General features: G+C 47.5%; 2 protein-coding genes across 8 annotated transcripts in view; one reads left to right on the top strand and one right to left on the bottom strand.

Annotated features, from left to right (window-relative positions):
- The first annotated feature begins 1,492 nt into the window (after positions 1–1,492).
- Positions 1,493–11,558, top strand: LOC121445371 (acyl-CoA wax alcohol acyltransferase 2). The gene is made up of 7 exons (XM_041647489.1): positions 1,493–1,577; positions 8,669–8,779; positions 9,132–9,202; positions 9,395–9,599; positions 9,815–9,989; positions 10,981–11,180; positions 11,404–11,558. The coding sequence occupies exons 1-7, from the start codon at positions 1,493–1,495 to the stop codon at positions 11,556–11,558; spliced, it is 1,002 nt and encodes a 333-aa protein (XP_041503423.1).
- Positions 11,559–14,971: 3,413 nt separating this feature from the next.
- LOC121445373 (ectodysplasin-A) overlaps positions 14,972–26,233 on the bottom strand; it is a 386,169-nt gene continuing 374,907 nt past the window's right edge. For 2 of the 7 annotated variants that reach the window (XM_041647491.1, XM_041647493.1), the window contains 5 exons: positions 25,032–25,211; positions 23,552–23,586; positions 22,592–22,643; positions 19,426–19,556; positions 14,972–17,668 (listed from right to left, as the gene is read on the bottom strand). In XM_041647491.1, the coding sequence (XP_041503425.1) occupies positions 17,417–17,668; positions 19,426–19,556; positions 22,592–22,643; positions 23,552–23,586; positions 25,032–25,211 (650 nt within the window). In that variant the 3' untranslated portion in view covers positions 14,972–17,416. The remainder of the gene's footprint in view (positions 17,669–19,425; positions 19,557–22,591; positions 22,644–23,551; positions 23,587–25,031; positions 25,212–26,233) is intronic. The other 5 variants (XM_041647496.1, XM_041647497.1, XM_041647494.1 and 2 more) reach the window with 4 other exon arrangements.

Below are 26,233 nucleotides of genomic sequence, written 5' to 3'. Positions count from 1 at the left end.
AAAACAAAATTCAATTATAAAAAGTTCAACCTACAGAAAGTTCAAGGAATCGTGTGTGAACCTGCCACCTAGATAGTGCAGATGACATTGTCATCTATTTTACATGTCGCCTCCCTGCCCACCAATACATCCCTTTGTCTACCTATAATAGGCTCTATGTACAATGAAAATAAACTGCAAGCATCACATCCATCACCCCAAGCACATCAGCATGAATAAAAGTTCAATGTTTATTTGTAGGTAAAAGTTACATGTGGTGGAATGCAGAAATGATAAACACTCATGCATTATATTTAAAAGACCACCTTTCATTACATTTCTTTAGTTATTGTGTTGGGTTGCAGCATGAGCATGCCAAGGCACATGCATGGCAGTCAAAGGACCACTCCCCAGGGTCCCAGGGATTGAACTCAGGCTGTCAGTTTTGGTGGTAAGCACCTCTCCTGCTGAGCCATCTCATCGTCCTGATTGTTGTATTTTTTAAAACAACTTTTTAAAGGTTTACTTATTTTATGTGCATGAGTGTTTTGGTTGTGTGTATGTCTGTGCACCATCTAAAAGCCTGGTGCCCAAGGATCCCCTGGGACTGGAGTCATGGACAGTTATGGGTTGCCATATGGGTGCTGGGAATTTAACCTAGGTCCTCTACAAGAACATGTGCTCTTAATCATCGAGCCGTCTCCCCAGCCCTCCATTTGCTGTATTTTGATGTCTGCTTTCGATATGTGCAACTCAAAATCCTATCAAGATATTGAGAACATTACCGGGCCCCCCAAAATTTTCATCAAATTAATGATGAAATTTGCTCAGTTAATGCTTAGCAGATGCAACACCTGCTTTGATTTTTCCTAATAGACATACTTTATCTATTCTAGAACGTCACGAACACAGATAACACGGTATGCACCAACATTTGTCTAATCATTCAATAGAAAATTTGCTCAGCACCCACTCTCTGCCCACATACATGTGATGTCTTCACTGCGATGATCTGAAGGCCAAAGGTGTTTCTAGACCTGGCCTGTGACCTTGTCAGCCCTCCAGATAGGTTCTTCCCAAGATCATCAGCAGTTGGGCCTGCAGAGATGTAGGCCCTGAGTCTGCCCCATCCAAGGCCAGGATTTCTTCCTGCCCACAGCTCTCCCATTTATTTTCAGACTGGGGTTGGCAGCCTCTCACCAGCCCCATCTCACCCACTCACTTCCCACATCACGGCGTCATCCATTATCCAGGTGTATAGTGGGGGGTGTCACAATCTCAACCCAGGCTGAGTTCAAGTGGGTGAAAGTGCAGTTGGGTAGGCAGCTGGAAGGAACTGGACAAGCAGAGGCGGTGGGAGGTCCTGCAGTCCTGTGAAAGGGTGGGGCAAGGGGCGGAGAATAGGCAACAGCTGGAGAAGAAAGCCCAGGAGAGGAAACATGGCAAGTCGTGGAGCAGTGAGGGCTAGACAGCTAAACAGCATTTACCTGGAGCTCCTGGGATTCTGGACATAATGTTCTGGCCCACCAAGAAGGACATCAAGACCGCCTTGGAGGTCCTCGCTCTTTTCCAGTGGGCCCTGAGTGCCTTTGTCATAAGTGAGTCTTCAACTACTCAGGGACATTCAGCTTCACGGGCTTGCCTCGTATTGAAGGTTCTAAGGTGGTAGGATGTTCATTGTTTTCAATTTTGTGTTGTTCTAGGCAAACTATAAGAGTTGTTAATCCTGGTCTGTGGCCTCAGCCATCCGGGTGGGGTATTTGTGAGGTCTGTGTGACCACATGGGCATGGACATGCATGTGTCTGTGCAGGGTTCTCTCTCTCTCTCTCTCTCTCTCTCTCTCTCTCTCTCTCTCTCTGTGTGTGTGTGTGTGTGTGTGTGTGTGTGTGTGTGTGTGTTTGCACATGCACATCTTGCTTTAGGTTTGCCTAGTGAGCACCAACCGGGTCTACAGTGAAGTCTAGAGGCCACGCTATGGAATCATTGCAAACAAGTTCACTGAAGTCAGCCAAAGAGAAGGGCGTGGCTGCAATCTCAGGAAATCAAGCAAACTGTGATGAAAGAGTTGACTTTGGCAGAGGGAATCTTTAGAAACCTATTGCCGAGAGGAATTGAACTATGTTTCCACCATTTTCAACATCTATACCCTTCATGAAAATTACATGTTGGTCATGGTGTTCTATATACTAGAGCAAACCATCACTGCAGGAGGGGTCCTGAAAAACAATTCTTGCAGGAACAGTAGTTCATGTGAATACTGCCAGGAGTCAAGGGTATGAATTAGGTGATCTTGTCGGAGCTCTGAGAATGAAGACTCTAGGCAGGCCCCGAGAACATGGCCCTAGTACAACGGAATGCCCATGAAGAGGATAGTGGGCTTTTCCTACCCCAACCATCAGACTCGCCACAGAGTAAGAGGCCAAGGGGAGGTACCAGAACCATCTAATACTGAATGATGGGTGAGGGCAATCAGAACTGGAAGCAACCAGATAAAGGAATTCTTAAATATTAGTTTGGCCCCTGTGTTTTCACATGTAATATTTCATTTTAGCTGGGGCTAGCCTTACAAAGTAGAAGCTATTATCATGTTAAAAAGCCATACTGGTCCCTCTACATGTAATGCTCAATGATACAGAGTGTTAGCTAACATACACTGGCCTCTTTTTACATGCCAAACACTAGTCTAGCCACCACATGTGACTAATAATTTGCATTGTGTAGAGGAAGAGCTGAATTCCATGTAGTAGAAGCCATTTGTCCAAGATCCCAAGCTAGGCAGTGGAGGAGCTGGGCTGGTAGCGAGCACACAAGGGCTAACATTTTGCTTGAGAGTTTCTTTTTGTCTTTTGCATCTGCTCACTGCTGGTTGGGAGGTTGGGTGTGGAGCTTCGTGTGCGCACTAGACCTGCAGTCTAGTGAGACTACGTTCGTGCTCACACTACATGCACCAAACAGGTCGGTAGGAGGCTCAGCTTACTGTGGACTTTTGTTCAAGTTGGTACGGGCATTGCCAACTCTAACTGGCAAATGAGGCTGCAGGGGTTGCCCTAACATAGGAAGGGAAGTATATCGTCTCTCGAGTGTACTGTTTTTCTATTCTTGCCAGTCTTGGCTTGTTACTGTCTTTCCACCTTTCCATCATGGTGACTGTGTTCCCACAAGACAGCAAAGTCCCCAAGGTCAAGGAACTGAGTTTGAATTTGGGAAGAATGACTATTCGTTGAAGGTCTAGGAAGCTTGAACCTTTAGGGTGGCTCCTCTTTCCTTCTTCCGTCCAATCATGAATCTCATGCTTCAGACATAGCTGTGTTAATTGTGTGTGTGCATAGCCATAAATGATGGAGATTATAAATGCGTATATAACACATACACATATGTATGCACATATATGCATATAGCTATGAGATATACATATAACATAGATGTTGAAAATAGTTTCTGAAGTCAAAGTAACAGTTCAGACTCTAACTCTGTTCATTATCTGGACAACCTTTAGTAAGTTACTTCTCCTCGTTCTTCATAGTATTTAGGGTATATTCATCAGGACACTCTAGGTGAAATCTGGTGGCGTAAGTGAAGAAATGGTCATTTCTCGTTGACACTAAAGGCATCAAACAGGTTGGTAGGAGTCTCAGCTCACGGTGGACTCTATTGATCAAGGTGGTATTGGCACCATCCCCGGAAAAAGTAGCTTTAAGGGCTACCATAGAATAGAAAGGGTAAATGGAGACCCTATATGCAGTTCTAGATGCTGTTGATTTAAGTGATAAATAAGGCACAGTCTTATTTTGAATTTCCTTAATTATAAATGAGGTTGAGAATCTTTTTGTATGTTCCTCAGCAATTAGGTAGTTTTTTTTTTTTTTTTTTTTTTGAGACAGGGTCTCACTATGTAGCCCTGGTTGGCCTAGAATTCACTGGGTAGACCAGGCTGATACTAAACTTATCACCTGCTTCTGCCTCTCAAATGCTGGGTTTACAATTGTGTGCCACCATGCCCAGCTTGAGTTGATTCTTGAGGGGCAAATAAAAAATTGGTGAAGAAGGGATGAGCCTTGGGGACAGTACATAGGCCCATGAAAAGGCCCGGATGAATGCGAATCTAGAGTAGTCAGAGGGCTGGCGTGAGTAACTGAGATGGGAGTGAGCTCAGACTTGGTACTTAATACACTTTTACCGAAGAAAGGAAGGAAGGACGGGGGAGGAGGAACTAGAGGAGCAGGTGGGGGAAAATTACAGCGAACACCAACAAAGGAGTTTGGCTTTTTCTTGTGAGGTCATGTGGCATAGGGTTTGGCACAGGGTGATGACATTAGTGTCATGGTTTTGAAAGTCTGTTTGAGCTCTTGGGAGTAAACCAATGACCAGGAGGCAGGAAGGGAAACAGAGACAGCAGTTTTGTCAGGCTGTTGAGAGAGGGTGGTGATTTGAACCAGGCCCGTGGTGCTGGAGATGGAGAGAAGAAGAAAAGCTAGGAGGGAGCCAGTGCATAGAGAAGAATTAATACAATGTGAGGATTAAAAAAATGCCAGTGAGAAAAAGCGAAAACAAGATCCAGCCCACAGGTGCCAGCGTGGGCTGGCAGAGGGCAGGTGGTACAGAAAAAGATCCAGAACGGAGGAAACAGGGTGAGTACAGGGAAAAAGTGGACTCCAAGGACCTCCTGAACTTCAAATTTGGTTCCGTACTGAAAAGACAGGTAGTGTGGGAAGAGCTCTTGGTACTGGTGACAGAAGATGTGGGCACCAAGCTGGCCCCTTTTCACCAACGGGATGTGTGTGTGTGTGGGGGGGGTCTTCCTCATCCCCCAGTTCCTTTCCCTTGATGGGGCGCTATATCCATTTGGACCCCAAAGACCTTGTGAGAAGACTTCTGTAAGAGCCCTGACAGGAAAGGGAAGACTGACATTTTGCAGATGCAGAGCTAAGGTTCGGCAATGGAAGTGTAGATGGAGGATTCATTCCGTCACAAAGTGTTCCCCGAGCCACGCTCACAAGATGCCTTTCGCCATGCTTGGGTTTGAGCAAACCCTAAGAGAAATGAGGTGTCTTTTGTACTAGACCCATATTCTCTTTAATTATCCAATAAGTTTTCTGTGGTTCTTGTCCAGAGGCTACAAGTGCTGGCCTTTGTGCTACCCACAGTTCTGTTCCCCAGAATCAGTCACTTTGTAATGTGCTGTCTTTTAAAAAATACTTCTGAATTTTACTATTTGGAATTTATGAACATTGCTATTGTATGATGTAACAATTTTAGGCATTCTCTGTTGACTTCCCAACACAGGAAATGAGAATTGAGTTCTATATGACATGCTTGAATATATTTGCCTCCTCCAAAGCTCTTATTGCCTCTTCTCCTCCCCGTCTCCCCCGTCTCTCCCCCTCCCCTCTCCCCCTCCCCCCTCCATCCTCCCTTCTTCTTCTTCTTCTTCTTCTTCTTCTTCTTCTTCTTCTTCTTCTTCTTCTTCTTCTTCTTCTTCTTCTCCTTCTCCTTCTCCTTCTCCTTCTCCTTCTCCTTCTCCTTCTCCTTCTCCTTCTCCTCCTTCTCCTTCTCCTTCTCCTTCTTCTTCTTCTATACAGGGTCTCTACATAGCCCTGGCTGTCCTGGAACTCACGATGTAGATGAGGCTGGCCTAGAACTCATAAATATGCCTGCCTCCACTTTTCCAGCACCAGGCTCCTTCCAAAATTCTTATAGTGCAGTTTTGGTTAAATGTCTGACTACAATTAGGAAATAAGCATACTGATATTATATTTTCTTGTGTGACTTGTTTTTTCTTGGAACTAATAATTGACTCATTTACATTTTAATTAACAATTTTAAAGGTTTATTTATTTTCATTGTATAGTAGAAATGTTTTGCCTACATGCATGCATGTATGTACACCATGTGCTTACATATTGGATCCTCTGGAACTGGGGTCATGGATGGTTGTGAACACTGGGAATCAAGCCCAGGTCCTCTGCAAGAGCAACAAGTGCTTTTAACTGCTGAGCCATCTCTCCAGCCCCTAATTCTTTTCGTTTCCTAGATAGCTTTTAGTTATTTTTAACTTGCCCGCAAGCATTTCACACCATGGTAATCTTTCAATATGTGCAAAGACATGAGGAGTCTTTAATATTTCTCTCATGTTTTCTTTCCTTGAGGACAATGTTGCTGGAACCCAGCATCTCCCTCTTACAGTCTGGCCTTATGCACAGCCGCTATTACCAGAGTGCTTATGGCCACTTAGGCAAAGTTTAAGGCGCTTACTCTTGGGGTATGCAAAGGTGAGGCTGGACTGGAATGTGGCTAAGGGTGGGGGTCTCTTTAAATGTGGACTCTAGGAGCCTTGCTTATTTCCTTCCAGCCCTGCCCATGCTCAGTTTCCTCTTCTGTTGACCCCTTTCCACCGTGGATTCTTTGACTTCTCCCTCATTTTGATGTAGCACGCCATCTAGTAGTACTCAGGAGAAAGGGCTTGGGAGACAAATTATCTGAGAAAATATATCTGAAATTGGCTGCCCTCTCATCTGAGCGACCATTTCACTGCATCTAGAATATTTCAGCTCTAGCTAATGTAAGTACTGAAGTTCCCCAAATGACAGGAAGTTGTAAATACTATGAATCATGAATACGTTTGCCAGGCACGGCATCTTACAACTTTGGAAGCTGAAGCAGGAGGATTGCTACGAGTTGAGGCCAGCCTGGGCTGTCATACTGTGTTGCGAGACTGTCTCAGACCAACCAACTAACTGACAAGAGTACATCTGATATACCTAGTGTGTCAAACCCCACAGCTTAGTAACACAGCGCATTGCCCCATGCTGGTTGTATATCATGGTGTTGTGACCGACTTGAAGCTATGGCTTGTTGTTGCTGGCCACCATACAACAGAATGGTACCACATATTGCTAGCACAGGAAAAGAGAAAAATTTAGTTTTTGCTGGATTCCTGCTGGTTTTCCACCACCATAAGCTACAAAACATTGTAAGTTAAGCTGTTTTAAGTTGAGACCCACCTGTATCTGAGTCCAGAATACTTTTTTATTCTTTTCTCATACAGTACATCCTGACCACCGTTATCCCTCCCCCCACTCCTCCCAGTCCTCCTCCTGCACCTCCCCTCTCCCCCAGATCCATGCCTCTATTTCCCTTCAGAAAAGAGCAGGCCTCCCAGGGACATCAACCAAAGATGACCTAACAAGTTACAATAAGAATGGGCACCATCAAGGCTGGACACAGTAACCCAGTATGAGGAAGAGTCGGAGACTCTCACTTTTAGGAGTCCCAAAAGAATATCGAGCTATACAACCATAACGAATATGCAGAGGACCTAGCGCAGACCCACGCAGGCTCTGTGAATCCAGAATCTTGTTTGGTTCAATTTTTTTCAGAGAATAATTCTTCCATTAATGATTTGCATAGAGGAGAGAAGACATAGTGTTCTAATTAGTTTCTTGTCAGCAATCCATCCAGGCTTCTGCTGTTTGAGCCTGGGCTTCCTCCCTGCCTCTTGTGATGTCTGGTCCTCCAGATTCTGAGTCTTTCCTGACTTTTCCAAAGAAAGGAGACTTCCTGTAGGCATCGCCATTGCAGGTGCTTAGAGACCAGCTTGCCGCTTTCTAAGCCTGTTGTGTCTCCCTGCATCTGCTTTATGAACACATGTTTTCCTGAGACTGCATCTACTGTTGGCATAGTTCAGACTCTTCTCTTTGTGTACCTACATTCCTAAACTATTTTAATCATTTTCATGAGTCTCCAATAAGTCAAGACAAAATGTGTTGATGTGTTCAATTAGAAGGGTTTTTTTTGTCTTTCTAACCTTTTGGCCCATTTCCCACACTATCTTACTCTTGGCTGCTTACGTTTCCAGTGTAATTCCAAGTGGATGCGGCACCCAGCCGTGGCTCTTTAGTAATTCTTTCCTGTTTTCCTTCAGCCGAGCACAGTCCCTTATCTTATTATACTTTGTTCCTTGCTTTGTGTGCTTCCAATCTGGTGAAGGCAGGTGTTAGCTTTCTCTGGCATCTCCTCTACTGATACTTTACAGCAATGGTTCTCCACCTTCCTTAACGCTGTGACCCCTTAACACGGTTCCTCATGTTGTGGTCACCACCAAGCATAAAAATGTTTTTGCTGCTACTTCATAACTGTAATTTTGCTACTGTTATGAATGGTAATATAAATATCTGATATTTGACCCCCAAGGTCACCACCAAGCATAAAAATGTTTTTGCTGCTACTTCATAACTGTAATTTTGCTACTGTTATGAATGGTAATATAAATATCTGATATTTGACCCCCAAAGGGGTCACCAATCACAAGTTGAGAACCACTACCTTATGGGGAAGACATTGAGAAGAAACTGTAAGTCATCAGAAATTATTCTAAGAGTTCAAATATCCAGTGGCCATCAGTGGCCCCCTGTCCTTACCTCCACCATATACACAATGCTGGGGCAGGCTTCAGGGGTGGAGGCCATGGGAAGCACAGCTATGAGGAACACATTTGTCTTCTAGACCCAAATCAGGTTGAGAAGGTCCAGGGGCACATGGACATGTGGGCCATCTGTAAGTGGAAGTGTGACTGTTGAGTGGGCCTTGGTCAGAGCGTGTGTGACTTTGGGGTAGAGGGAACTCAGTGGGGGTAGTGTGGGCGTGAGGGATTGTCCACAATTCATTGACGTTGGGCTGGGGTCTCTCTAGTAACCACAGTGATCCTTGTCAACCTCTACTTGGTGGTGTTCACGTCGTACTGGCCTTTCACTGTGCTGATGCTCATCTGGCTGGCGTTTGACTGGAAGACTCCGGAGCGAGGTGAGTGCCTGGTGGGATGTGTTGCCGTTCCTCTTGCTACTCTCCTAACCCTGGGAGGCTCTGGGCAGTTCCCAATCAGTCTTTCAGCCTGTCCCTCCCTGGGCTAGGAAAGCTGATGGAAGTGCTCCTTTTAAGGTCTTTGAAAGACCCATTTTGGAGCTGGAGTTGGTAAGAGGAAGAAAGGGGTGGGTGTGGGTAAGGAAGCAGAGGCTGGGCCCATTCTAAGTTGTTTTTGATATGCCCGTTCTAGTTGCCATGTAAGAGGGCAGGAAAAGGTGAGAGGACCCCATGGTATCCCCAAAGGAGCCAGAGAAGGAGAGCAGGGGTGGAAAGAGCTTGTCTGTGTTTTCAGGAGGCCGTCGTTTCCCCTGTGTGAGGAGGTGGCGTCTGTGGAAACACTACTGCAATTACTTCCCAATCAAGGTGAGCCTGGGATAGCATTGGATTGGGATTAGGGTACAGGGTGTGACCACATGGGGGCCTGGGAAAACAATGACCCCTGGGCATGCGCATTGCCCAGCCTGCATGGCTGGAATTCATGAGTTCCAGTTCTCTAGCCAAAAGAGGAGTTTCCCTCTCTGTCTTTAGCTCTCCTGTGTTGACCTTCCTCTACAGATTTTGAAGACGCATGATATTTCCCCCAGCCACAACTACATCCTTGCCTGCCATCCTCATGGGCTCATGGCCCATTCATGCTTTGGTCACTTTGCCACTGACACATCAGGCTTCTCCAAGGTCTTTCCTGGCATCACCCCTTACATACTCACACTAGGAGCCTTTTTCTGGGTTCCTTTCTTCAGAGACTATGTGATGTCTACAGGTGAGTGGCTTCTGGGGCACACCGCCACATAGATGGCGACCCTAAGGAGAACCAGTACATGTGTAAGAGCAGCTTCAAAGCTGCCTACCAGCTCCCCAGAAACACAGGCTGGAGAAGATGCTCCTTGCTTCCCTGCTCCTTGTAGAGGGGAGTGGGGAAGAATAGTTTGCAGAGATGGGAGTAACCAAGAACCTTTGGCTTTTTCTGCCCACCAGGGGCCTGCTCTGTGAGCCAATCCTCCATAGACTTTCTGCTTACCCAGAAGGGCACAGGCAACATGCTTGTCGTGGTGGTTGGTGGCCTGGCTGAATGCAAACACAGCACGCCAGGCTCTACCACCCTGGTCTTGAAGAATCGGTATGGCTTTGTGCGCATGGCCCTTCGACATGGGTAAGGACAGCTGCTGGGACATAGGGGTGGGATGGGGTGGGGAGGATGTTCAAAAGCCCATCAGGGAAGAACACCCGGCTTTGCAGTAGTTAAAGAAAAAGAAGCTTGCAAACAATTGTGAATAAATAGAACCATCATTAAAATATTGACGTGTGTGTGTGTGTGTGTGTGTGTGTGTGTGTGTGTGTGTGTGTGTGTGTATGCACGCACGCATGCACACACATGCTTGCCCATGAGTCCCTGCATGTGAAGGGCAGAGGTCAACTTGTGTATTTATTGTTCCTCAGGCTCAGTCCACCTTCTCTTTAGAGCCAGGGTCTGCCACTGGCTTGGAATTTACCTGGTAGAGTAGGCTTAATCGGCAAGCCTTAGCGATCCACCCATCTCCATCTCCCTGGCATCCCCAGCATGCCACCATACCTGACTTTTTTTTCTGGCCATTGAACTCAGGTCCTCATGCCTGCATGGAAAGCACCTTGCCAACTGAGCTAGCACTCCAGCTTCTCTATATAAATGTTATTCAATTTTGTCAGTTCAAAATAAAGAAAAGGGCAGAGGGAAAGAACCCACCTATGGGTTCCAAGAGAGCTGGAAAGGGTGCTGTCCAGGCCTTGTGGTAGCCTTAGCCTCTCATTAATACCAGTCTCTCTACAAAAGGACTGTGGTTGCACCTTAGAGCAGAAAAGGCCTCACTTCCTAACATGTGGGCTGAGGGGAAAAAAACAAATGAAATGGCCTTTGGGTGTTATCTGACAGTGGTTCAGATTTGGGCATTCCCAGGGATCACTGGGCTTTCAGAAGCTACTGTTTCATCCCTAAAGGCAGCCTGGCCTAGGCCATGGGACACCGTGGTCAGCTGACACCTTGGTACAGCTGGATTTGAGGTCTAGGGGGCCTGTAGGCAGACCCAGGGGATACTGATGTTCAGCATGTCATCTACAGCAGGGTCCCCGTCTTTCTGCGTATTCAAGGACTTGCTTTTCTTCTGCAGGGTGTCTCTAATCCCTGCTTATGGCTTCGGAGAGACGGACCTCTATGACCAGCACATTTTTACTCCCGGGGGCTATATCAATCGCTTTCAGAACTGGTTCCAGAAGATGGTACACATCTACCCCTGTGCTTTCTATGGGCGTGGCTTTACCAAGAACTCCTGGGGCCTTCTGCCATATTCTCAGCCAGTAACCACTGTTGGTGAGTGGGCCCTTTTATTGGAAGCCTTGGTTTAAGTTCTAGGATTCACTTCTATGGCTGAGCCTCGGAATCCTGACTATGGTCAGAGGCAGGGAGGCTCGCTAGGATGGGCGCTGAGCAGAGGGGTCAGGGTGGAGAGAAGCTGAGTTCCAGGATGAGGGCTGTCCTGTGGAGTGAACTATTCTGATGCTTTTCTCTTTCCCTTTTCCATTCTCCTTGGCAGTCGGCAAACCTCTACCTCTGCCCAAGATTGAGAATCCGAGCCGGGAGATTGTGGCCAAATACCACGCACTCTATATTGATGCTCTCCGCAAATTGTTTGATCAACATAAGACCAAGTTTGGCATCTCAGAGACCCAGGAGCTGGTGATAGTTTGAAAGACATTCCCCCTGGCTGGATGGTGTGGAACTGGTCACAGCAGGCCAGTGTGCACCTATGCAGCTTCACGCGTGACTGGAGCAGTCCTCACTGGAGGGAGGTGGGGCTGTGTCCATTCGGTTGTTTTCTGTCTCCATCCTTTTCCACTTCCATCTCTTTCTCCTAGTTTTTTCCCTTTTCTGCTGAGACAGAGAAGACCCCAGGCTTCACTGAAGTTACTGGAGGTTGCTCTGAGCAAACCTGGGATAGAATAAAGAGCCCATCTCTGGTACTGTGTGCTCCAGCTAGTCTGTTTGGAGGATTCTAGGACCTTGTGCGTCTGTCATTCTCCAGGACTGGGCACCTCAAGGGCCAGGGGACATTGGGTTCAGAGAGCAGCACATTCAGGACCTGTGATTTTTAGGGGCAATTCATCACTTCTTATCTGTTTTTTCATCTCTAAAATGAGACTCATAATCCTTCCTCTGCTCACCTCAAAGGCTGCTGGCAAATTCCAATGTTCCTTACTGTATGTTACTAAACCTGGAAAGCTGGAGAGCTACACAAATTTTTTTCTCCTCCAGTCATCTTCCTGTCCCTAAACACTGTCCTAAAGTTCATGGTGGCTTGCTTTCTAAAAGAAAGTACAGGGCAGTATTTTGAAAGGTTAAGTAATTGATACCTTGGTGACTCTTGTCTATACCTACTTTCCACCCTATAAAGCTATACAGGAATGGTCAATGGTTTAGATCTAATTTTCTCATTTCCACTCAGGAAACTTGCCCGCACTCACTACCCCATCCCTATTAACTCTGCTCTTTGATAATCAAATGGGATGCCTGGCTTCCAGCAACTACGAAGAACTTGCTTTCTGAGTTTCTGAGTGGCAAGTCTCTCACACTCTTAGCCCAGCAGTTGTTGTAACCACGTATTACACAATTTGGTGCACAGACCCTCTTAGATGGTTGTCATCTGGTCCAATCATTTTCCTGCATTAAGTTTGTCAAGTTTTTTTTTTTGTTTTGGTTTTTCGAGACAGGGTTTCTCTGTGGCTTTGGAACCTGTCCTGGAACTAGCTCTGTAGACCAGGCTGGTCTCGAACTCACAGAGATCCGCCTGCCTCTGCCTCCAGAGTGCTGGGATTAAAGGCGTGTGCCACCATCGCCCGATTTTTAAGCCAACCTGTGTACTTACTACAGTGTGAAATTCCTGCTCTGTCTTAAATGCCTAGTCAATGTGGTTGTTTGTACACTGTATGACAGAAGTGTGGTCGTCTGCTGTGGTCTTTTCTGCCTGTGCTGTTTCTTGTGCCAGAGGTTCCACTTTCCTTCTATACGGTGTCTTATTTTTTCTTTTTCTTTTTGGTGCTGAGCATCAAACCCAGGTCCTGACACTAAAGATAGTCTACCACTGTGTTCCCAAAGTGTTCTAAAATTTTCTAGGCTTCTGCGACTGAAACCCACTCTCCAAAGCAGCCAGAGGACCAACCTGGGTATCATTATTATCTGACCACTGCAGGCTCAGGTTCATCCACATTACTTGGGGGTCACATTCTCCGCAACAGGACAGAGGCTGCTGGGATTGGGAAAAGTTCCATCTACTATCCTGAGCTACCTGTTACTGGCTGTCTGTTCTTGGGATCTCCTTCCTTAGAATAGAATAGACAGGGTTTCTCCAGCAAACAGCATGGGGCCAGGCAGTAGAGGCAGCATGGCAGAGTGGACTGCACACCAGGGAAAGAGCCAGGCTGAGACCCTTACTAGTTGAGTGGTCTTGGGGGAGCTACTTAACATCCCTGAGCACTGGTTTGGTCTGCAAAGGGAGCCAATTTGTATATTAATGAGGAGCTGAAGGTTGGATCTCTCCAAGATGTTTTGGGCAAGGCTTGAGATGTAGAAGCCACGTTTTCAAGCTGAAGGCATCCCCACGCTGTATGCTCTTGTCCTGTGACAATATGCCTTCTGGCAAGACCTCAAGCCAAGGTAAATGAGCTGGAGATGCATAGTTTGGTGCAAAGAGAGTAAGTGGGATGCACTGGTAAGAATCTTAGACTAGTTTCCTTCTGGTACTCTCATCAAAATGGGTTTCTCGAGCTTTCCCCGGAGCTCATGTGTCGTGGCATCACTTATGAAGAAGCATGTGACATGCAGGAAGAGCTCAAGCTGATTTCAAGAGTGGGGAGGGGAGCACTTTATTTGCAAAGAATAAACCGTTAATTTACACAAACTTACATCCCTAATTATATACATTATATATAGTTTATATACACAGTATCTCACACAGGATGCTGACTCCCCAAAGCAGCATTGGCCTGTTCCAGGCCATTCTCACAACAAATTTCCCTCACCCCCATCTCAGCTGGAAGCTTTTTGAATAAAGAAACACACCTCACCCCTCCTAGAAAGAGCCCTGAAGTAAATTTAAAAAAAAAAAAAAACAAATCAGGTTCTGTGGTGAACATGGCCTAGGGAGACCCCAGGCAAGGGTGGGAACTCAGGCAACACTAGGGAGGCCTAAAAACTGCCTGGCTCTGAGTCAGTCCAGAGCCTTCCAGCCCAGAGGCAGGAGCTGAACAAATGCCTTGGGGTAGTGTGTATGAGGAGGCGAGTTCCGATGAAGACTGCGGCCTACTCCCTGCCTGGCCAGGCTCCTGAAGGGAGACAAGCACTTCTAGCCTTGAGTCTGTGGGTGTATGAAAGAGGAGGCCCCATGGGAACTGCTGTGTCTGGAGGTGGGACCTGCTCACTGTCCCGGGCAGGCCATTTTCCCTGTCTGAGCATCATTTCACACGAGTAACAGGATGGGATGTAGGTTGGGCTGTAGTCCTACTAAGAGCCTTTCTAGGTCAAAATTTCTCTAGATCTGTTTGCATCTACTAGAAGCTGCATAAAACACAAGCCCTCACATGAGGATCAAAGTTCTCGCCTACCTCTAGGGTCCTTAGCTCTTGTTTCCTAAGCTACAGAGATTTGGCTCAGGATGGATAAAGGGGCAGCTAAGGCAAATGCTACATTTTCCAGGGAACCAGTAGCCAAACAACATCCAGCAGTCACATTTTGTGCCAACTTGGCTTCTGAAGCTCAGGCAGCTGGTAGAGGCTCCTGCCATGCAATTTCCCTTCAAACCTGTCATCTGCTTACTCAAACATGTCCCATTCTCTCTGCTAGCTTTGGGGTCACTTTACATCCTAACAATTCAAACTGTAAATATCTATCCCTATTCTTCTATCAGTAAATGCTGCACCACTTCGCCAATGGCCATAGCACAGTAGGCCTCCCCACTCTCTACAATTTCCTCCCCCCAGCCCTCTTCTCCTAGGGCTCCTTGTGAGGGGTTAGGATGAACAGCCCAATTCTCCTATGATCTGCACGCACAGAGTGCGATGGGGTTGGCAGGTCCTGCAGGGGCACAGTTAGGTTTCCTCCCAGCCATGGGCTTTAGAAGTGTCTTAGCAGGTGCCCCCCCCCACCCCATTCTTGAGAGACTCTGGCAACATCAAGGTCTTTGTAATATGGCAGAAGGAGAGAAGAGTCACACTCAGCTATAGGAAGCAGAACGGCTCCCAGAACTTGTGTCTAGGGTTAGAAATGGAAGTCTTGTCCCCCATGGTAGCTCCCCATCGGATGGCTGCTGCTTTATCAGATGCGTGAAAGATCCTGAAGGCTACCTGCTCTGTGGGACCCAGAGCTCGAATGGAAGATTCTTCTCAAGACAAGAACTCTTAAGGTTGATCACTGGGGCTGATTCCCAAGAAAACGCCCAAGTCTTCTCCCACAGAACCCCTGGCAGCCAAGAAAACAGGCAGTACCATCAAGTGATGAAAATTGAAGATTGTTAAGTTTCTCCCTAGGACCCCCCAATGATGTCAGTTCCATACAATCACCTTTATTTGTTCTTCCTGGACCCCAAATTCCACACAGTGCTGTGATAAGGGACTAGCCTGGGAGTCAGACCTCACTAAAGGCTCAAATCTGTGACTTACACTGGGTGAGATCTTAGTCAAGGCCCTTTACCTCCCCAGCCTTACCTATATAACTCTCATATTCTCTACCCCGCGTTCTTCAAAGAAAATAATAAAAGAGGAAGTAATCTTCAAATACTAAGGAGAGGGTTTGGTAGTTCCTGCTGCCCCTGCTGATTGTTCAAGGCCTTCAGGGTGAGAAGCAGGTCTAAAGTTTACCTCAGTTCTGGTTGGAAGGCTGTCATTAGACAAAGCCCGGCCACCTCCTGCCCTGACCCTTGAAGGACCAAGCAATGTGGCTACTTGGAAATGGAGGTGCACCTGAGAAACCTGTTGTTCTTAATGACATTCAGGGATGCATTTTCCATCTCTTCAGAAAGAAATACATTTCAGAAGCATGAGGAGCAGGCTGGACAAGGCTGACCCTCCCTGCTTTGGGCTGCACCTGACACTCTGAGGCCAGGCAATAGGAAAGAAAGTGTGTGAATAATCCCAGTGTAGGACCATGCCAGAAAACTGGTGGAGGTGCCTTTGGAGCTGAACTAGGGGTCAGAGCCCTGCCCAATAGTCAGACAGGTTGCTGTGGAGGCTGTCTCTAGGAGAGCAGCACAGACCTCTATGGTGACAGTAATCTGCTTCTGAAAGAAGACTGGGCTAGTGGGCCATCAGCTGCTGCTCTTTCAGATGAGACCTAACCTAACGGTCCCTGACCTAATGATCACTTGGATTGACTGGCTGATCACTGGGGTTGCAACGAACATGAACAAATCTCCCTGCTTTCCAATTCCTACTTCTCCCCCTTTCTGGGCCAGGTAGAAAAGCCCTGCTTTGCTAATGTCCAAGGGAGTCTGGGCTTTGGGAATTTAGAAGTCTACCGTAGTGGTAACTTTCGAGAGCCTCAGATATTCAAACTCTAAGGGCCTTTGGAGGTTATCCAGTTTAACCATCTGCTCCCAGACACAATTTGGTTAGAATTAGATGCATAATTGTATTGCTTAATCAACGGAAAATTCTTTGTGACCAGGTCATTTAAAGAATACACCAGACTCATAAGAGATGGGTCCCACACGAGGCACCTGTCTCAGACAGAGGTAGGCACTATGGAGAGAGAAGATAGGACTTCTAGTCAGTCTGGGGAGGGTGGCAGGTGGGAAGACTCCAGGTAGTTTTCGGAGAGTGGAGCAGAGCTGTAAACAAAGTGAGACATGCGCAGCCCTAAGTATCGGGCTCTTACATAGGCAGGGGTGTGGCCATGCCTGCAATGATTCCAAGGTAGAGCAAAGTTCCCAGCTCTGGAGTCCAGCAAGCTGCCACAGTGTACCTCTCAGCCTGAGTGGGAAGAGCTGTTTGAGCCTCTTGTAGGTCATAGTGCAATACAGCAAGAATGCCTCCTCTGCCAAGGATGCTTGCTTGGCAGCTAATTGCCCAGGTCTCTGCCACAGGCACTTGCCTTCTTCTGACCTGATCCTTTCCTTAAGTTGCAACCTGATGCCACCCCCAGCCAAGAGAGAAGCAGCAGCCCCCTTGGAGTCAGAGGGTCACCCCTAGAATCTGGAGTGCACCTTTGCTTTTTGTGGCCTACTGTCTTGGATCTTCAGTTTAGTGCAACAAATGATACATCTGATGAGGGACCTAGGGGTTGAGGAGTCACGATAAGCCAGCCAGCAAGGAGCCTAAGGAGGTTCTGCTTCTTGAAAACCCTGGGGCTCCATCAACTGTCCTGGCAACTCAAGGTCATTGTGGGAAGTCGCACAGGCCTTGTCATCCTGGAGTCACTGGGGAATAAATAGCACTGGGGCATCTCTCTCTGTGGCTGCAACGCCAATATACCTCACTCCACAGCAGCACTTAGAGGTTCTGGGAGTCCTGGCTCCCAAACCTGGGGCAGGGGCATGGGACAGGATGGAATGGGAGAATCTAGGATGCAGGGGCTTCGCCCAGCCTGATGGCCCCAAAGAAGGTGGTGTGCTTGCTCATATTGATAGAGATGTCGGCATGCACCATCTTCACGGCAATTTTCTGCCTGGCCTTGAGGAGGCACACGCCTGCAGTATAGCAAGTGTTGTAGTTGGTCTTTCCTGTCTCAATGCTGCGGGTGCACTGCAGGAAGGGCTTCTCATCCACCACCACCTCGTAGCTGGCAAAGTCAGTGAAGTTGATGTAGTACACCTGGGTGAGAGGCAACGAGAAGGGATTGGGGGAGAGAGGAAAAAGAGGGTGGGCCCTCCCCTGCTGAGCAGATAAAACCTCCTCAGATGAGAGCTGCCAGTCTACCCTGCGCAGGGGGGTGGTGCCAGTTGGTCAACACGAACAGCAGGGTGACAGGATCACTGTCCTCCTACTCCATGGGCTCAAGGGGCTGAGCGAACCTTCCTTACAGACTGCTCGAGTCCAAGAACTGAGCCTCATTTCCATTTCACTGGCCTGGCTCCCTAGCCCTGGCACGAAGCTCTGCTTTGCACACTTTCAGTGCTTACTGGGCACTCCAGATCCACTACCCTCCGCTTCCCATCCTGAAGACTGTTTAGGAGAGCGCTTAGGAATCTGTGATGCCTGAGGGAGCTCACAATAATCACTTCCCATTTCTCCAGCTTGCGAACAGAAACTTCCTGAGCTTGCAACACCCGCTCCGGTATTGCACTCCTCTCCGGACTCAGCACACCTTGGCCCTCCCACTGGCTGGCTGGAGACGCAGGTCCTGAGCTACGGAGAGCCAGCTCATACAAATGAGATAGCAAATCCTAGGCTCCTAACTTCATTCTCAGGCCAAGGAGGAAGTAAGAACCTACGGCCTGCTCTCACGGAGATTTTCTTAGCTCATACGGGCTATTCCTAATCCTCCCCTGGGTCCAGAAATTTACTTTCCATCTTCCATTACCTTTTGTCGGCATATCCCACCCTGAGCTTTGATTTTTTACCACTACCAAATGGAATTTAATCCACAGGTTATGCCCACATGTTGTATAGGAGTGGGGACCTTCCTTCATCTGACACCTTAAATCACTTCATCAAAATGACTCTGCAGGCTCTTTAACTGGAAACAGTGTATTTAAGTGCCACACTCTCTTGGGCCAGGACCAAGCTATATCAGGACACGTTGTGTGCCTGGCAGGTGTTTGTTAACCCAACTTCTCTGCTGACTTCCTCTTGAGAGCCGTATGTTGGCTCCTCAGTCCTGTTTATCTGCCGGCTTCCTGCCTGCCACCCAGAAACCCTGACCTGCAGGCTTATCTACTTTTTCTAGCTCTGAGGACAGCCCTGATGCAGGCACACAACGAGGGATGGAAATGGATGGCCACTGGCAGACCTGTGGGGAGTGGGCCCAGGGCAGGAAAAGGACAAAAGTGGAGGGGAGAAAGGTCTGAGAGGATGACATCATGAAGGAGGCAAGAACAACAGAAAGAGACAGACACAGATGGGAGAAAGAGGAAGGAAAGACAGTCAGAAATCTTTTTGAGGTAGAGAGAAGGTCTGCAGGAGCACTGTCATTGTCATGCCCAAGCTAGCAGTGCTGTGGGGAGGGGTCTTGGCAGCTCTGGGGCTTAGCAGTGCTGTGGGGAGGGGTCTTGGCAGCTCTGGGGCTTAGTTTCAAAAACTCAGAGCAAGGATGGGTCCGTCTGTGGAACCAAACAACTCAGAGGGGAAACCAGGGCCTGGGGCCCTACAAGAGGGAGTCAGACAGCAGGGTGTGGGAGCGGTCTCTTTACAGTTTTTCAGTCATATTTTGCTAGGGAAAAAATGAAACAGGTTCCCTTGGTCTTTCCTCCCGTCAGCTCCCTCCCAGTGTGGAATCCACCACCCCTTGCGCCAGCAAAGCAGGAAGTTAGCCATTGGATGGTCTTGGCTTGCTCCACAGTGCCCCTAGGTGGCCTGCACCAGATCTGCACCCTGGATATACGAAGAGTTAGGCCTAAGACCGTACTCACTTCTACCTGACTATAGATGAAGTAGGTGCCGTCCACCAGTACCTCCAGCTCCCCGCTGCGGGGATGTAGCTTAAACACCTTGGGGTTCATAGTGATGCGAGACCAGTCATTGAGCACTCCACCTGAAAGATCTCAGTATGAGAGAAGGGTAGTCACTCAGTACATGTCAAGATAATCTGGGCAACAGAAACAAATAAATACCAAGCAGTACCACTCCCCCATTCCCTGCCAACCCTATCTAGCCCTGGTGACCATAAGTTTCAAGGGCCATGCTTTAAGAAGAACATTTGGAGGCAGGAGAGGTGTACTGTTTGTAAAGTGGCTTCTAGGCCTGCCTCAGGACCTCCGGATCTGCACACCCGTCTTTATCCTTGCATTCTCGACCTTTTCATCAGCAAGGCTCTTTATCTTCTAGCTGGACTCCGAGGTGGTGATGGTGCAAGAGGAGAGTAAGCACAGAACCAGATTTTCTTTGTTGTTATGGTGACTGCACAGGCAAAATCCAGACACTGAGTGGCAGGCTAAGTCTTAGTATTCAATTTCACTTCCCTAGCAGTATCATCCGAATTCCTCTCTTGTCTCAGAGGTTTGTGTCTTTTTACCTTCTTAATAGATTCTTCTCTATGGCTCCTCCACCACCCACTCCTTTCTGGGAAGCTTCCCGAGGGCACCAGGAAACCACTTAATCAAATGATCCATCTGTCTGGAGCACTACCTAGTGGTAGTTGGGTATTGGGGCGATCACTCACATCCCAAGGCAGCTAGGGATAGTAACCACTAGTAACCAGGCCCTGGAGGTGAGGGGGAACTTCACGATACTCGGGGATAACTTGCCAGGTTGCCGTGGACCAGCTAGGAGGATATGGGAAGGTGCCTAGGAGATGAGGCACCCTTGGCAAAGCATCTTTTCATATCCGTAACTCATTTGGGGACCCAAGCATGGGAGGATAGAGGAATATTTCTCTTTCCATCCTGCACATGGAAAGATTTTACTTCCAACCACAAGAGGAGGCAACCTAAGCTCATTGGGACTTTTTCTTTCAGCCATTTGTTCTTCACACAAAAATACTATGATTTAAACATCCATCCTTGACCAGTCTCAGAAGGTCTGCCTCTCTGGAGTATGAGGGAAAAGGAGGCCATTTGGGTTAGTAGTAGGTTCCAGTTCCAGTATGTCTATGGACTTCTCTGTCTAGTAGCCTCTCACCGCTGCCTTCCTCACTTCTGGCTTACAGTGTAAACTATGACTTGGAATTAGCCCAGAGGGACTGGAAATTGTCTTGCTCTGTTATGATAGTGGGAGCAAAATGAGCGGCTTCTGCCACAGAATGAGCATTAAGGCCACCACTTAGATACCCAAACAAATCTGGTTCCTGTCTGACCATGTTCTTCCAGATGGATGGTGATTATGGTCACCAAGGACCCTGGTCCCACAGAGCTTGAGCCTCTGCAGGGCTCCTAGGGGTTTTTTCTTACTCTGCTCCTATTTGTACTTGTGAGGCTATTAGGCTGGGGTGGTGGTTTGAATAGGAATGGCCCCCATAGACTCCTGTGTTTGAATGCTTGGCCCACGCTGAGTGGCACTATTAGGAGATGTAGCCTTGTTGGAGTAGATGTGCCTTGTTGGAGAAAGTGTGTCACTGCAGGGGTGGGCCTTGAGGTCTCATATGCTCAAGCTACACCCAGTGTGGAAGATAGTCTCTTTCTGCTGCCTGTGGATCAAGATACAGAATTCTCAGCTCCTTCTCCAGCATCATGTCTGCCTGTACCCTGCCATGCTTCTCGCCATGATGATAATGGACTAAACCTCTGAAACAGTAAGCTAGCCTCAATTAAATGTTTTCCTTCATAAGAGTTGCTGTGGTCATGCATGGTGTCTCTTCACAGCAACAGCCAGTTTAACTAAGATAGCTGGGTATTCAGGTGGCAGTCAAAGGAGGAGCTGAGTCTGATGATTAGGGGAACTCAGCACAGACAGGTGAGGACTGACTGCATTCTTAGAAGCTGTCCTCAAGTAGCAGGTTTGGTAGCCTTTATTTACTGTTTCCGCTCACAACCCCTCCCTTCCATGCCAAGCTCTGTAAGCATCTGGCATCTTGGCTGGCTTGTTGTTTCCCAAGACTCCTGGGGGTTCATGCATTTTAGGCTTTGGGCACCCTGGAGACTGGACATTATTTCAAAGCACTGTTCTTTAATGAATGTTCATGTCTCTTTAGGGGAAGAAAATGAACCTAATCATTCAGTGGCGTGTACACACACACACACACATCACTGAAGTAGCACAGCACAGTGCCAAGAGTCAGCAAGCTGTGGTTTGGAATCTTATCTCCTAACTTAGCTACAAAATATTGGACCAGTTAATTAAGTTCTCTGAGCTTTCGTTTCTGTGTCTGTAAAAGAAAGGAGAATTGCAATACCACATCATAGGGTGGTTGTGAAGGTCAAATGAAACAAAAGACAAAACATTTGGGAATTGTTGGGTGTCATGCAGACAGAAGGCGGCATGCTTCGTTTCGGTATTCCTAGTCTCTCTGGGACTCTCTTTTCCCATCTCATACTTGAAGGGATAACATGAAATCAGCATTTCTCGGCCCCACTGACATGTTTGCACTTTGGATAGACACTAGTGTCTCGCATTTGCTAGAGACTAACATATCCCCTTCTCTGAGAGAAACGCCCTTTCCACCCATTTTCTGTATAGAGCAATAAGACAAAATAATCTATTTAATATAGTTCTACATTCCTGAGTTTGCACTTGTGAAAATGCTTATATATATTCCGTGGTGACTCTGACATAACCATCATGACAACTTAGGTAGATGATGTCCCCAGTCCTATTCAGATCCTACATTAGTGGATTCTAAGTGCAATTTAGAGCCTGAGGATGCAGTCCAATGGTAGTGCACTTGGCTACCATTCACAAGGTCCCGGGTTTGCCCCCTTGCACTGCAAAAGCAAAACCAAACGCAATTTGGGTGCAGCAACTTGTCTTGGTGAAAGCAGTTACTTATGACAGCCAGTAGAGGGCACGATGGAGTAGGAAATGCCCTTCTGTGCCAAGGATACTCAGGGACTTGGGAGGAGCTAAGCTGGCTGATTATTCGGAGGCTGGGAATGAGGGAAGGGAGAAACTCCTTGTAGGGAGAGAGACTACTTTGATTCTTACCATTCTTGACTTGAATTGCCGACCCTTGGCCCTGCAGATGCACCACAGCTGGCTGGGAGGATGAGAAGAAGAGAGTCACTGTGGTGGCTGCTTGCTATGTCATGCAGTCCTGGACTGTTACCTCTGGCTTCTAGATCCCTTTGTGTCCCAATTCTGATCCCTTTCCTCTGTTTTGAGATATTAACAGCTGTATTTCTCAGGGAGAAATAGTAGCACTCTGAGCTCTACGTGACCCTTCAGCCAAACACGATGCCTCGGAGCGTTATTTCCTCAACTGTAAAATGGGAATTAAAAGACTCTCTGTCTGGCCACTCTCACAAGGGCATCTGCAGTTCTAATAAGTTGCTGAATATAAAATTGCCCACAAAACCATCAAGGACTGTACAACTGTATAGATTTATCACTGTGGCCAAATAACAGTAGTGAGGGTGGTTGCTGGGAGGAGACAAGGGCGGGCTAGGCAGTAGAACTTGCCAAAAGAGACAGATTGGGAGGCTCAAAGACTAGGAAGGAACTTCTCAGGCTATTAAAAGGGAAGCCCAGGCTGGCCGCAGCCTAGAGCTAGTGGGCTGCTTTACAAGGACATACTCTTAAACTTATCAGCTCCAGAGTCCAGGCAGTCTGAGTGCCCTTCAGGTATCTGGAGTGGCTTGGAAGCCACAGGCCTAGGTGTACAGGCAGGTAATTTTTATAGACTACTGAACGTGGCTGTAGTGACCCTCCGTCACTCATGGAGTGAGTAGAATGGTCCAGGCAAGATTCTGTTCCCTTAGCTAAAGGCACATCTTTGGGGCAAAGCTTTTCAATTCAGACCTTGGCAGTGGCTGCCAGGGAAAACCTCAGAACCTCCAGGGCAACGGAACTTAAAGCCTCATGGAATTTCATAGGGAGTAGACTCCAAGGTGACTCCAAGCCTGAGGCCATCCCTCCTCCCCAGAAAGACAGTGATCCCCAGCCAACCTGGTTTTCTCGAGTTCCAGTTTTATCAGCAGCACCTGCAAAATAGGACAGGGCAGTCAGTGCCAGGCTCTTTTCTCCCGCTCGCTCTCTCAGTTCTGCAGCCAGGGGCAGAACTAGGATTCCCATAGCCATCCCTGGAGGAATTTGCTTCTCCAGGCCCACAGCTGCAGGAAGTCACAGCACAACGTGGGCCTGTCAATGGGAGAGAATATCCTCTCCTTCCTATTCTTGCCCCTGACCCTTATCTTCAGAGGGTCTACATCCCAGCAGCGAAGTTGGTCTCGTACCACTGTGCACCCACGGAGAACAAGAGGCTATGCTATGCCTGTCATTGTGTGTCCCCAAGACAATGGCACTTGCTTTTTTAGCCCTTTGTTCTTTTCTTACTGGCTTCACAAGGACCACTGTCATTTATAAAGATCTTCTTTCTTTACATGTGTCTCTTAGACTCTAGGTCATAAACTCTATGAGACCAGGGACCACTTAGCAATATAGTTCTTTGTACACAGAAATTGCTCAATTAATATTTGTGGAATGACTGGATTAAAAAAAAGCAACTTTATCTCTCGTGGCCATGGTAACACTGCTGAGCCCTGCTTGAATTATAAGGGAAAGAATCCGAGTCCTGCGGCTGAAATTTTAGACCTGGAGAATTCAGCTGTAAGAGTCCATTTCTTCAAAAACCTAAGACACAGGATGGGAGCAGGAGAAGGAACTAACAACTAGCAGGAGTGCAGGCGGGCTGCCTCCTGTCAACTCTAATTAGGCAGCCTCGCATCTGCAGCTGTACCTGTTGCGTGCCCTGCTGGGCTCCAGCAGAAAGACACAAAGGGATGGGATGGCATTTGAATGAGCAGCATGGTATTTAAGGATGGAGTGTAGTGTGAGGAGTATTTGGCTCAGGGACAGAGTGGTCTTGGTGTCTGGGTTTGCTACAGCCACAGCCTGAGTGATTCATAAATTTCTACCCATGTGACTAGAAGTGGCTACTGTCCACACGAATGGGAAACGACTCTCAGAGTCCATGGGAAGAAACTGTAACAGGGTTGCCATTTTGTCCAGTCCCCGACATTCCTCCTTACAAACTATTTCCATAAAACATCATGTGCCACTCCATGTTGAAAATCAGAGTAGGCCAAATCTGTAAGTACAGGAACTCCAGTGAATGGCCGGGACCTCTCTCTCATACCTCTGTTTTTTGGCTCATATGAGTTTATTGGCTCACTATATGGAAGTCTAGAGCCAAAGACAGAATGTGATGGAAGGGTTGGCATGGGGCAAGAACAGATGGCCTGTCTGGCACAGCTTGATCTCAACAAGAGTTAGAGCAGGCCAGGCCCTATCAGAGCTTGTTCAGTTTCTAGCTCTCCACTGTACTATGGATTTCTTACTGTACGTCATCACTGTTTGAAGATCACCTGCTTCTGCTCTACAAAAGTACAGACAAGGTTTCTAAGGGGTGGGAGACAGGAGAACTCACCAGAAGGTCCTTGGAGGCCAGGGGGTCCTTGAGGACCAGGAGGGCCAGGAGGGCCAGGTGGTCCCATAACAGTTGTTCCTGGAATCCCAGGAATTCCTGGAATCCCTGGGGGTCCCTGGGGTCCTGGAGGTCCTGGAGGTCCTGGGGGGCCATTGGGCCCAGGGGGCCCTGCTTTCTTTCCTATAATCACAGGATTCAGTGTTATATTTGGAGTTAGTTACTGTTAAAAATGTACTGTCACAAGTGTACCCTCAGGAGTTGTAGAGACTCCCAATGACACAAGGTCAGCCATCTAGGAGTCTTTGCTAAAGAGCTGAACATGTTTATACTCCTCTGTCTGACCCACATTTCAGGGAAGATTTGAGGACACAGAAATAAACAGCCCTTAAGGATCCCAGTGCAGTAGGAAAAGGTTATGAGATATTAGAAGTGCCACATTGATGAGAGGGACCAAATGCTAAAACAGGTCAGACAAACTTCAAAAAGGAGGCTTTGATCTGGTCCAAAGGATGAGCACTATTAGGAAACCAGACTTAGTACCTTGACGGTTCTTTTTAGAATTTGACGAGTGTTGGTAAGTGTGGGGCTTCATTTCATGAGCAGTTGGGTAGACCTGTGCTTAACCAAAAGATAATGGAAGTCTGACCCCACGAACACCGTCAGCTCCAGGAAGATTTGCCAGGAGTCAATTGTGCAGGGGTTGGGGGCAGGACAGGGGCAGCACTGGCTGCAAAAGGGGAGGGAAAAGGCGGTTTGGAGATGAAGGTGGAGAGAGAGAGAGAGAGAGAGAGAGAGAGAGCGAGAGACCGAAGCTAACAAGAGACAACAGAAAAGAAGGAATAGCAGGCAGAGACAGACCTGATGAGGAGGCAGCAGGCTCTGTTTTCTCAGCTGACCTTTCTAAACTCTATTTTTAAGGATCCCTGGGAAAGGAATTTCTGCAGACTCTCTTGGTTCCATGTTCCAGTGTTTATCACCCCTCATGGCTCACTGTTAGGAAGTTCTTTGGTATATTGAACTGAAATCCCTCCTGTGGCCATTTGAACTTTCATTCTATTCTTTGTGTAGCCAGGAAAGAGTAGTTATCACCATATACATAAGACTCATATACTCAAAGATATTAGGTTACCTATCAACTTCCATCTTTGTAGGCAAAATAATCTACTTTCCCAGAGATGTTCATTAGAGGCTGTATTCTCAAA

The sequence above is a fragment of the Microtus oregoni genome, unplaced genomic scaffold (genome assembly GCF_018167655.1).
Source record: "Microtus oregoni isolate MIOR12 unplaced genomic scaffold, Mior012 000180F_ref0000267, whole genome shotgun sequence".
In the NCBI taxonomy this organism is placed as follows: domain Eukaryota; kingdom Metazoa; phylum Chordata; class Mammalia; order Rodentia; family Cricetidae; genus Microtus; species Microtus oregoni.
The sequence above is the reverse complement of the archived record's forward strand: the minus strand, read 5'-3'. Positions and strand labels throughout refer to the sequence as shown.

What these genes read in the sequence shown, in the direction of transcription:
- LOC121445371 (XM_041647489.1), top strand. Translation starts at nt 1,493, where the DNA reads ATGTTCTGGCCCACCAAGAAGGACATCAAGACCGCCTTGGAGGTCCTC. An exon ending in CCTGAGTGCCTTTGTCATAA is followed by an intron (nt 1,578 to 8,668) that starts GTGAGTCTTCAA and finishes GGGTCTCTCTAG; the next exon opens with TAACCACAGTGATCCTTGTC. An exon ending in CGCATGGCCCTTCGACATGG is followed by an intron (nt 9,990 to 10,980) that starts GTAAGGACAGCT and finishes TTTCTTCTGCAG; the next exon opens with GGTGTCTCTAATCCCTGCTT.